At 36.2% G+C, this 12,498-nt stretch overlaps 1 protein-coding gene across 15 annotated transcripts in view; it reads left to right on the plus strand.

Annotated features, from left to right (window-relative positions):
* MED13L (mediator complex subunit 13L) overlaps window positions 1–12,498 on the plus strand; it is a 324,733-nt gene that overhangs the window by 244,610 nt on the left and 67,625 nt on the right. For 10 of the 15 annotated variants that reach the window (XM_021073120.2, XM_021073121.2, XM_084994191.1 and 7 more), the window contains exons 5-7: window positions 3,732–3,877; window positions 7,844–8,035; window positions 8,418–8,606. In XM_021073120.2, the coding sequence (XP_020928779.1) occupies window positions 3,732–3,877; window positions 7,844–8,035; window positions 8,418–8,606 (527 nt within the window). Of the gene's footprint in view, window positions 1–2,425; window positions 2,525–3,731; window positions 3,878–7,843; window positions 8,036–8,417; window positions 8,607–12,498 lie in introns of those variants that run through there. The other 5 variants (XM_084994196.1, XM_084994198.1, XM_084994199.1 and 2 more) reach the window with 2 other exon arrangements.

The following is a 12,498-nucleotide window of genomic DNA, read 5'->3' on the forward strand; positions in this document are numbered from 1 at the left end:
CTAGAGCACTCGTCTGAGTTGGACTAGCAAGCCACTGCACAGGATGGAAAGCAGGGGCTTTTGGATTTTACCTCCATTATTTTCTGTATGACACTTGGCCCCACATCCAAAAAGTATAAAAGAATGTTGTGAATTTTGTCTTTCCCCCTGAGTCATGCTGCTTATGTCCCCAAAGACAACCAAAATTACTAGGTTTTTAAAGTGTGTCCTTAGAGTAATTTTATGAGTCTAAGCAAATTGTGTGTGCATATATTTTTCTTCCCACTCTCCCACTTTTATGTAAATAGTGTATTCACAACTATTTTGTACTTTGTTTTTTCCTCATATTTATCCGTTTATGTTGGAGGTTTTTGCCTGTCAGTATGATTATTTTCTTTTAAGTGATTGCACAGTATTACTTTGTAGGGAAGCATCATGATTTAGTAACCAGTCCTTTACTAATGGGCATTTTGGCTGTTTTCAGTCTTTAACTATTACAAGCACTGCTGACATTAATAACTGTATGATAGTTTTATCTGTGGAGTGAAGTCTTAGAAGTGGTATTGCTAGGTCAAAGGGGAATTCTACTCTCTAGTAGCGGTTTTATCCTCCTTGCCCTCTTGTTTCACATAGTCTTGAATTTTATTGCTGGAAAAGAATTCATGTACCATAGAGTTAAGTGATTTTCAAAGTGTGGTTCTTCAGCTTGGAATAGCAGCAGCACAACTGGGAACTTGGTAGAAATGCAGATTCTTAGAGCCCATCCTAGACCTCCTGAGTTGGAACTTTCAAGGGGCCCAGTAATTTGTGCCAGGAGCTGATCTTACATATGCTGATGCTATGATCAGAAAGGCGAAGTAACTTAACCAAACATTGTATAGTTACTAATGGCTTCTGTTATATTTCCCCCATAACTTGCTATTTTTCTTGTGTAGTTTCAATTGTTGCTTTTAAAAAAAGACGTTTTGTTTTTTAAATTATCAATATAAAAAAATAAGACATTGATTCGGGTCCTCCCTTTTTCATTTGTGATTTTCTGTGTCTTTTAGGATATAGCAAATTCAAATGAATACTATTCTGAGGTTTTTATCAAAATTCTTTAGATTTAGCTGACTTTTAAAAACCAAACCTTAAATTGGCTCCCTGCTATTTTTTACATGCAAGACTTTTGGTTGTCTCAAGGGTGACCTCTGACTTCCTTTTCAGACTCCTTTCTCATCATGTCATGTCTTTCCTCCTTTTAGAATTTCTAAGCTGTATCCTATTCTTAACTGTATCTATGCCTTGCCTCATGCTCCCTCTCTTATTTTTTCTTTTTTCTCTACACTGAAATGAAACTTTCATTTGATTTCATCTTCTTGAGGCATTCGGATTTTCCAAACTGAAAAAAAAATCAGTACACTTTAGCCTTCCCATGACATTTTAGTTTTCTTTCTACGTCTGTGTTTGTTCCTAGCTTTATTTTATTGATGTGCATTTATATCAGTCTTTTGTTAGTTTATATGCTCCTTAAAGACAAGACCATATTTTATTCATTGTCACTTCAGGCTTTCTTGCACCATTCCCTTCACTAACTGATTGAGAGACAAATGTTGGTTGTGTTTCTGTTCATGCATAGTTGGGATTCAGTGGACTGGAGAACATATTGTGTGCCACACTCAGTATCTGCAACTCTAACTGGTTGTCCTATAAATATTCTGATGACTGCATGGGATAGTAAACATGATAGGGATAAGTCAGCTTAGACTTTTCCATTGAATTTTACAAATGGAAAATTGCAAATATATAACCAGTTAATCCATATTTCGGTTTTCTTTTGTGCCAGGCATAATATTATACATGGAGGGTAATGTGATTTCAGTGTCATTTGCATAAATAAAGGACAGCCCCCCCTTTTTTCTTTTGCTCTTTAGGGCCACACTCGCAGCATATGCAGGTTCCGAGGCTAGGGGTTGAATCGGAGCTGTAGGTGCCGGCCTGCACAACAGCCACAGCAACAGTGGATCCGAGCCAAGTCTGCGACCTACACCACAGCTTTTGGCAATGCTGGATCTTTAACCCAATAAACGAGGCCAGAGATTGAACCTGCAACCTCATGGTTCCTAGATGTATTCTTTTCTGCTGCGCCACAATGGGAACTCCAAGGACAGCACATTTTTACTATTGATACTGCTTTATACCTGTTCGCATTTAAATTACATGCATTATTTCCTCTTTGTGAATTTGAAACTTAGAAGTAGGGTATTGAGGGGATGTTTAAGTTTTTCAGAATTCTTAGAAAATATATTTAGTTGCTATTCTATCTTAAGATTATTCTTTTGGGGAGTTCCTGTTGTGGCACAACAGAAACAAATCTGACTAGTATCCATGAGGATGTAGGTTTGGTCCCTGGCCTTGCACAGTAGGTTAAGGATCTGGTGTTATTGTGAGCTATGGTCTAGGTCACAGACATGGCTTGGATCCTTCATTGCTATGGCTGTGGTGTAGGCTGGCAGCTGCAGCTCTCATTCTACATCTAGCCCAGGAACTTGCATATATGCTGCAGGTACAGCCCTAAAAAGACTAAATTAATTAATTAGTTAAAGTTTTGTTTCTTTCTATAAAGTTATAAGGATTAAACAAACTAACACGCGTGCAGCCCTAAAAAGCAAACAAACAAAAGATTATTCTGTTGTGCTGACTACCCAGATATCAAGACTGGGTGTTTCCTATTGATGAAGCTTCACATTCTAGTAAAACACAAAATTTTTTCAGATGATCTCAACATACTCATCTAGGAAGAATGTATCTGCTTCACTGTGGGATAGATTGAAAATGTTATCCTTTTATTTCAATTTTTTCCATAAAGCATTATAATTTTATTTTTTGAGTTGTACTCAAAATACACTTTATAATAACATGTTTTAGAGAATTTTGAAAAGAAGGGAATCTTAAAGATCTGTTTTTAGATGGTGGTTGCCTGAAATATAGTGGTTTTGGTTTATCAGGCAAATGTTCTTATAAGCTGTCTTGAGAAATAGATGGCTTGCTTAGGGCCAAACTTAACAACTTTGAATGAATGTGCCACTGTAATAATTTTGAAATTATTTTTCTCCGTGACACATCATTTTTATTAATTTTCAGCTAATTATGTGGAAAATGGAGAAGTGGAATACTTTAATAAAATTTTGTGATAAGAGGTAAATTGTAAAAATTACGTATAGATTACCAGCCCATTTAGAGACTCGCATTACCTTAGCAGTTGTATATTGGGAATTTGCATTTAGCATTGTTCTTAATTGCTATTTTTAAATCAGTAATTTTAAATTTATGATAACATTGTAAGCTTGTAAATCTGATCTTATTGTTATGTCATACCAAACATAAGCAAAACTATTTTCCCATCATCCTTAGAGTATACATGAAAAGGTAGAAAAAAAGTTGTGATTTCTTCTGTCCACAGAAATTTATAGTTGGTGTAGGATACCCTATGTAAAGGAAACAAGAGACATTCTGCACAATAGCTTTCAGTTTCACAGTGCAGCATAACTAATTTTTCATGTTTATCTGACATCTTTATTTTAGTTTTTCAGTAAGTTACTGCTATGTTATTTGTCCGCAGTCAGCTGAAAGTGGGTGCTTATTATTATCATCAGGGGCAAGCTTTGCTGGATGGTTGATAAAGTAAAGCTGTATCCCAACTGTAGTTCCTGTGTCTAGCACCCGTTTCCTACTAAAATATGGAGTTGAGTTTCTCATTGTTTCTTTTTTAGTGAGCATTTGTCCTGTGCTTTCACATTTTTTCTTCATGGGGAAAGTAATGTATGCACAAGTGTGGAGATCGCCCAACACCAGCCAATTTATTTGATCAATGAGGAGCATATACACATGGCTCAGTCTTCACCTGCACCATTCCAAGGTAAGTAACTGATGAAGTTCCTGCTCTCCACCCCTCCCCACCAAGTGGATTCCTTGCCCAATAAGGTTTTACAGAAGTATTTTGTTAAGCTAAGCAATAAGGGTCAATTTCTGAAGAACAAAGGGAAGACCACCATTTCACAAATAAATGATAATAGCTTGCTAGTTTTTTACTGAAAGCTTCTTACATATACAACATGGTCTTATGTGTGTTGAGGAATAAAATGTGGAGAAATTTCCTTTAGATCAAAAGAGGGTCAATAAATATTTCAAAAATAGGGAGTTCCCGTCATGGCGCAGTGGTTAACGAATCCTACTAGGAACCATGAGGTTGCTGGTTCAGTCCCTGGCCTTGCTCAGTGGGTTAAGGATCCGGCGTTGCCGGGAGCTGTGGTATAGGTTGCAGACGCGGCTCGGATCCCGAGTTGCTGTGGCTCTGGTGTAGGTCAGTGGCTGCGGCTCTGATTCAACCCCTAGCCTGGGAACCTCCATATGCCAAGGGAGCGGCCCTAGAAAAGGCAAAAAGACCAAAAAAATAAAATAAATAAATAGATATTTGAAAAATATAATCCAGTGAGTAATTGATGTATCTTTAGGTTTTCATTATTTTGTCTGTCTCATGGTTTCAGGAATGTAATGACTTATCAAAAAATACTTTTAAAAATAGTACTATTTGAAATTTCAACCAGAATCAAATTTCTAGAGTTGTGTAGTTTTCTTCATTGATATTATTATCTTATTTTCTTCTGCTTATTGATGACATTAGTTGTAGGTATTTAGTTGTAATTTAACATATTCGTATTTTCATCAATTCTCAACTAATCACATAGATATGACCAAAATAATGCCATACCCCTTTTCTCCAGCTGCATTCTACAGCTTTGGTTTTGTCTTTGGAACTCATAATTTTCTATGAATATCTTTTTAAATGTTATAATTTTCAATTACACCATATAAAATATATTTCCAAAGTGATATTTAAATAAGTTGACTATTTTTGTTGACATGATAGCCTGCCTTTTGGATGTTTAGGTTCCCCATTGCTTAAGATTACTTTTTGGTTTTCTACAAATGATTCTGATATAATTTGATGGAAGAATCTGGTTTTGCCCTAGAGATAATTAAGATTTTTTTTAAGGTAAAAAAAGCATTTAACCTCGTTTAACTATGTCGTGATTATTGTCTACACATTTCCCTCTTTTATAATACATTTTAAGCTGTTACTCTTCTGTAATTTTGGATGTTTTATGTATGAACTGCTCTAAAATTCAGAACAACCCCATTCTCAAACTGTTCATTTAAAAGAGTTGTACTGTTGGCGCATATTATGGATTGTCAGGATTATTTGAATACTATGTTTCCATGACTGTGAAAGTGTTGAAGACCATCTGACATCACTTGAGATTTTGTTGAGCAAAATAAAGAGCATTTATTTATGGTAATAACAGAAGGAATTACTAGTCATGAGAAAAGATAAGTAACCTAAATTGGGGAAAGATAATATTAGCAATACCAGGTCCCTATAGACCACTTTATTTAACTTCATTTATTTATTTGGCTTAAACAGTGGAAATTTATTTGTTCTGGAGCTGGATATCCAAGATCACAATGTTAACAGGTTTGGTTATATCTGAGGCATCTCTACTTAGCACACCTTCTTGTTGTGTGCTGTCCTAGACTACTTTTTTTTTTTGTTTTTCTTTTTTTAGAGCCATACCCATGGCATATGGAAAGTTTCCCACTAAGGGTCAAATTGGAGCTGTAGCTGCTGGCCTGCACCACAGCCACAGTAATGCCAGATCTGAGCTTCTTCTGCAATGTACACCACAGCTCCCAGCAAGCCAGATCCTTAAACCACTGAGAGAGGCCAGGGGTCAAACCTGCATCCTCATGAATTCTTGTCAGATTCGTTAATGCTGAGCCACAACAGATAGGCTAATTATTTTAAACCTTAGGGGTTTGTTGTAAATGTCTGGAATCATTGAAGACTTTGTGGGGCATTATCCTGCTTACTTCCCATGATTGGTGTGGTGAAGGTACATTCTTAAGGATTGGCCTTTGGTAGTTATAGGGAATATAATTAACCATACCAATGTGGGGATTTCCTGAAAGTGTTAATACAGGAGAATTGCCCTTGATTAGCAGTGTTGGTCAGATAAGATAAAATAATAAAATAGCAGAAAGGCAACAAAATATGTAATGTTTACAATTATCTGTTTTGGGGTGTTTTTTGGTTTGGTTTGATTTGGTTTTGGTTTTTGCCACACCCACAACATGCAGAAGTTCCTGGATCAGGGATCGAACCTGCACCATAGCAGTGACCCAAGCCACAGCAGTGACAACATTGAATCCTTAACCAGTAGGCCACCAAGGAATTCCCAGATATCTCTCTTTTTTTTTAAGTTTTATTGAAGTACAGTTGATTTACAACGTTATGATAATTTCTATTGTACAACAGAGTGATTCAGTTAATACATGTACATGCATCCATTCTTTTTTAGATGCTTTTCCCATATAGATTATCATAGAATATTGGATAGAGTTCCCTGTGCTATACAGCAGGTCCCCATTGGCCAGTCATTCTGTATACTACAGTGTGCATATGCCATACCCAAACCCTCAGTCGATCCCTCCTCCCTGACCTGTCCCCTTTGGTAACCAGAAGTTTGTTTTCAGAGTCTGCGAGTCTCTTTCTATTCTGCAGATGTGTTCATTTGTTTTTTTTTTTTTTTTAGACTCTACATATAAGTGATATCACATGATGGTTGTCTGATTTCACTTAGTGTGATAATTTCCAGGTCCATCCATGTTGCTGCAAATGGCATTGTTTTATTTGGCTATATATGTTTTGATTGATATGCTGTATTATCCAATTGTTTTTAAAAAATAAAGCCATCTCCAAAAAAGAACCTTCCAATTAATTCCTATCGTGAGATTTTTTTTTTAATAAATCAGAATTAAAGAAAAGTGACTTTTATCCCCACAGAAATATTATTCGGAAGATTGAAGTACTCAGTGTGAGACTAAGATCTGCCAGAGTTATACAGTATTGGTTAACTACATTTTTGTGTTTAGCTCAGTGAAAATGACATCAAGGTAAAATAGTGAAAGAGTAAGATAGAGGGACTTTGAGTCCTTTACTTTTAGTAAATTAAATTTTATTTAGAATTGTTCCATCACCAGACCTCCAAAATAGTCAGAATTGAAATTATACATAAACATTATGTTTCAGACATGGTACATTAAGACATTGCTGCTATTAGACATTTTATTTATACATTATTTTTAAATTACCTCAGATATTTAGGAAGTCTCAGGAAACAATAGGAAGAATGTTCAAATTCTAGTCTGGTTTGGGGGTGTATGTATTGAATGGTCTTCTGTCATGGAATATTCAGTGTACACATTGTATAAGTTTTTATCAAACAGATGTGTTTATATATTTTAGTGTGTAGATAGTTTATATATATTGTGTGTTGATGTAGCTGTCTGATAGTGTTATACTTCCCCTATTTGATTTCCTTCAGAAATTGTTTTGAGTTGAGAGGCATACAAATAAGAAGTACCAATATGGAAAACTTTTTAAAAATCACACTTTAAAAGGAGTTAGGGGAGTTCTTGCTGTGGCTCAGCGGGTTACAAACCCAAATAGTATCAACGAGGATGTTGGTACAATCTCTGGTCTTGCTCAGTGGGTTAAGGATCTGGGATTGACATGAGCTGTGGCTTGGATCCTGCATTGCTATGGCTGTGGTGTAAGCCAGCAGCTGCAGCTCCAATTCGACCCTTAGCCTTGGGAACTTCCATATGCCTCAGGCTCAATCATAAAAAGCAAAAAAAAGTTAAAAAAAGGATTTAGAAAATAAAGAGCAATATACATTGGGATACTATGCTTCAGCCTAAAATGTCTGTATATGTAGGAATTATTACTCTGATTTGTAACATATGTTTCTCCTCTCTGCTTTAGTACTGGTAAGTCCTTATGGCTTAAATGGCACACTAACAGGCCAAGCATATAAGATGTCAGACCCAGCCACCCGAAAGTTGATTGAGGAATGGCAGTATTTCTACCCAATGGTGCTGAAAAAGAAAGAAGAATTGAAAGAAGAGGAGTTGGGATATGATGATGATTTCCCTGTGGCAGTAGAAGTAATTGTTGGTAAGAGAAAATATTTTGCCTGAAGAACTTAATTCTATCTCCTTCATCTTCTTTAATTTAAAAAGATAATCATTCAGTTTCATCAAAAATAATCTCCATAATTTCCCCATCTTTTTGAAATCTCTTGACACAGTGGTATTTGCTGAGTAGCTATCTTGCCTGAAGCAGGAATGGTCCCTGTATTCCAAATGCTATTATGGTAATGTTGGAACACATGTTTAAATAGCTATTAACTTATGAAAGGATGAAACCTATCACTTTTGGCAGTACCTACTGAGCATCTCATATTCACCACTGATCTTGGATTCTAACCACTGGAAGAGTAGATTTGGCAGTGGAAACTTTTTATCAGACCTAGTTCTCTTACTCTTTTTCCTCACAGGTGGTGTTCGGATGGTTTATCCTTCGGCTTTTGTTTTGATCTCTCAGAATGACATCCCAGTTCCTCAGAGTGTTGCCAGTACTGGAGGCCATATTACAGTTGGGCAGCAGGGACTTGGTAGTGTGAAGGATCCAAGTAACTGTGGCATGCCTCTTACCCCTCCCACCTCTCCAGAACAGGCTATCATAGGTGAGTACAACCTAGGAATGTCCTGAGTGAAGGAGATTCACCCCCAAATCATATAGTTCCCTTGCTGTGAAACAGGTGAGAAAACACATTGAGAAATTCCTGGTAGAAAAGATGGAGCTAGAGTAACATGGGAATTTCACAAAATGAAGAAAACGAATTATAAATAAACAGGATTTATGTGCTTCAGAATTTTAATTGTGCCCATACTAGTTTTTACTCCAATTAACCAGTTTCGTTGTTTATCTTAAGTTCTGCCCTTTTGTACTGATGCTGCATGCACACGTATGTGTGCGCACACTCACACACACATACAGAGTCAGGAGACAAGATGTAAGTTGCTTTTACTTTTTAAACGAATGGAAAATACTGAATTGGAGAATGGTTGATGCCTTTGCCCAGGTGACTGTTGCTAGCCAAGAACAAGTCTTGGTTTAGTTCTCTTTTTTTATTATAGTATAAAGTAGGTCTAACATTCAGAAGCTCTGAATAAGTGCTTTGTCCTTTCAATAATATGTCTGCATTAATGATAAAAATTAATTATATTTGAAGAATTTGTCATCTTATGGAAATATTCAGAAATTTTTTTAATTGAAAGGATTTTGCCTTCTTTATTAAAATTTTTGCTGTTGTAATTGACTTCATTTTAATTGACAATCTAATCACTAAGAAAAGGATATTCATCATACTTGAGCAGAAATGAGATTATTTTTAGGCATTTAATGTAGACCATCTTGGCAGAAGCATCATAATAAATAAAGTCTCGGCTCCTAAACTTTGAAAACAGACCATGAAGCATGATACATGCTCACTTAGTGATTTTCATGAGGATTAGATAAGATTTCAGACTTTCTAGCATAGTGCTTGGCATGTAGTGACATTCAGTTTATGGGGAAATATATTGGGGAAAAAGTGTAGACTTTGCTATTGAACACACCTAATTTTAAAACCTAGCCATAGTTTTTACTAGATGAGTGACTTTATTTAATACTTGATCTGAACAATCAAGTTTCCTGCTTTGGTAAATACTATATAATTTCCAGGGTTGTTATACATACTAGACCATGTACTTAAGAGTGTTTGGTATACAGTATAGCAATATACAAACAAGAAATTTAAAGTAGTGCTCAAAACTCCATTTACATCACACAATATTAAGTTACCTGGAAGGAATTACTCAGATACTGTGTGTAGGACATAGAAATAGAGACTCTGTAGGAATCTCCTAGTGGCTCAGCAGGTTAAGGATCCAATGTTGCCACCATTTGGCCCAGGTTGCTTCTGTGATGCAGGTTCTATCGCTGGCTCTGGAACTTCTGCATGCTGCAGGTGTGGCAGGGGGAAAAAAAAGCCATGTAGTTGCTAAGATGCTGAAAAGATGTACATCCAGCTCTAATATGATAGAGCAGAGCATTTGGATGATCCCTTGTGAAAGGATTTACTAGCAACGAATTTTTGTTAAAACTACTTTAAACTAAAAAAGCAAAAGATACTCGTGTATTCTTTTATAATACTATCATAGAGAAGATATATTAATATAAAGTATAGAATCATGAATATGTTGAAAAGTGTTAATCATATTTCATATCAAAGTTTGGATTTTTAACAGTTATACTACATAAGTTCTCATCAATTTATGTTTTATGCTTTTGTTTTGCCCGGTGCTTAATGAAAGTTGTGTTCAACTTAAAATTGAAAGCCTGCAATGTACCTGATGCCTTGACCTCTGATCAGTTCAGAACTCTAAATTTCATAATTCAAAAAAAGTTTTATTATGGTGGTTTTCACCTGTAGAATTCATAACTATAGATCGTCAGATTTCTTCCATTCTAACTATGTGTCTGTCATCCTGGTAGGCCCTAGGTAAATAAATCTTTTGATGTTTTCTTATTCCATAAAACAGGGAAACAAACAAAAAAAACTGAATAAAAATCACTGGTATATTTGTTGTTAAATGAATTTGTCCAAATTTTTACACTATAGTAACATTGAATTATAGCTTAGGATGCCTAATGTTCCATCAGCGAGAATCCTGCTCAGCCTTGTTATTCTGCACTTGACTAATGTTGAGCATTGCCTTGTTTTCCTAGATATAGGACAGAGTGGGTTATTCTGCTCTTTAAAATGGCCGGGTATCACCTAGATTAGCAGCAGACCTAGGAGGGCCCAATGCTCTGCCTTCTATGGGAGAGGTTCATCAGTTTTCCTCTTCTGTTTATGGTGATAATTGTAAGAAACAACATTCAATATGCATTTAACAGCATGGGGTACAAGTCTCATTTAATTTCATATAAGATATCAGCCACATTTTAGTTTAATCATTAAAAGCTACTGAAAAGCATTAACCCAACTTTATTTGTTTATTTTTTGTCTTTTTTTGCCATTTATTGGGCCGCTCTCGCGGCATATGGAGTTCCCAGGCTAGGGGTCTAATCGGAGCTGTAGCCACCGGCCTACGCCAGAGCCACAGCAACACGGGATCCAAGCCGTGTCTGCGACCTACACCACAGCTCACGGCAACACCAGATCATTAACCCACTGAGCAAGGCCAGGGATCAAACCCGCAACTTCATGGTTCCTAGTTGGATTTGTTAACCACTGTGCCACGACGGGAACTCCTAACCCAACTTGAATCAGAAAAGATTCTATGGCTTGCTTTCCCCACATCCTCTCCTGTTTTTGTCATAAACATTTCCCTTATGATACCATGGACTTGTGATCTGTTTGGCTGTATTGAAGGGTGTTTGGGGAAAAGGGTATGTTATCTACTTGTGTTTATTTTTCCATTTTGCCTCATTTTGTAATAGGTATTGAAAATCCATTGTAAAAATAAAAAATGAATTATTTTGTACCGTGAACCAAGTTCAGAGAACTTTTAAGATAAAAAGTAGCAGTGAAAGACTAAATTTTTTGTCTCCATTAATTTACCTCATTTGTGTTATAACAGTATTTTTCTGGGGAACAGGAAAGCTTCTGTTCCTACGAATATTATCATTTGGGGTTTGTTCTTTCTCTCTTTCTTTCTTCCCCTTCCTTCCTTCCTTTCTTTCTTTCTTTTTAAAATAGAGCTGAGCTAACTTATGTAATGGTTGTTTTGCATTGATACCAAGAGTATTAGTTTGTGATATAAGGTTGCTTCTTTTTCAGATGAGAGTGGAGACTTTCAGAGCACTTAGAATTGATTATTTCAGTCAAGATGTTTTGCGTCATAGTTTTATCAAGCATAAAGCCCACAATATATTTATGAAATCAAATAGATAAAAGTAATTGAATCAAAATTTAATACTGGAAAATGACTTCAGTATTTGTGTCGTATGAGATGGAAGTAGTAAAATACTTATAATCAGTAACCAGTATTTGGAGTTCCCTTCAGGGCTCAATGGTTAATGAACCTGACTACAATCCATGAGGATGCGGGTTTGACCCTCAGCCTCACTCAGTGAGTTAAGGATCTGCCATCACCTTGAACTGTGGTGTAGGTCACAGACGCGGCTCGGATCCTGTCTTACTGTGTCTGGGGCGTAGGCCAGCAGCTGTAGCTCCAATTCGACTCCTAGCCTGGGAACTTCCATGTGCTGCAGGTGCAGCCCTGAAAAGCAAAAATAAATTAAAAAAAAAAAAAAACCAGTATTATCAGCAATTAATGTGAATGTAATAGAAAATGGATTACATACCAAGTATAGTTGGGAAACTAAGTGGAATTATTAGAAGCCAGTGAATTTTTAATCATCTGATATAAAATGTTGAGTCAACCTCTTTCAGTGGTTTAGTGTTAAGCTTTTACAAATAGTGTCAGGCATAAAGATGAAGAGTTCCACAAATTCAATATTTGACCTTGTTAAAAAGTTCTTTCTCCTACCCAGGGCACTATGTGCAGTTGTTACATAGCCCTTTA

This window comes from Sus scrofa, chromosome 14 (assembly GCF_054392235.1).
Source record: "Sus scrofa isolate SSC_HxYL_T2T_F1_AM1 chromosome 14, Sscrofa_HxYL_maternal_Yorkshire_Landrace_v2.0, whole genome shotgun sequence".
Lineage (NCBI taxonomy): Eukaryota > Metazoa > Chordata > Mammalia > Artiodactyla > Suidae > Sus > Sus scrofa.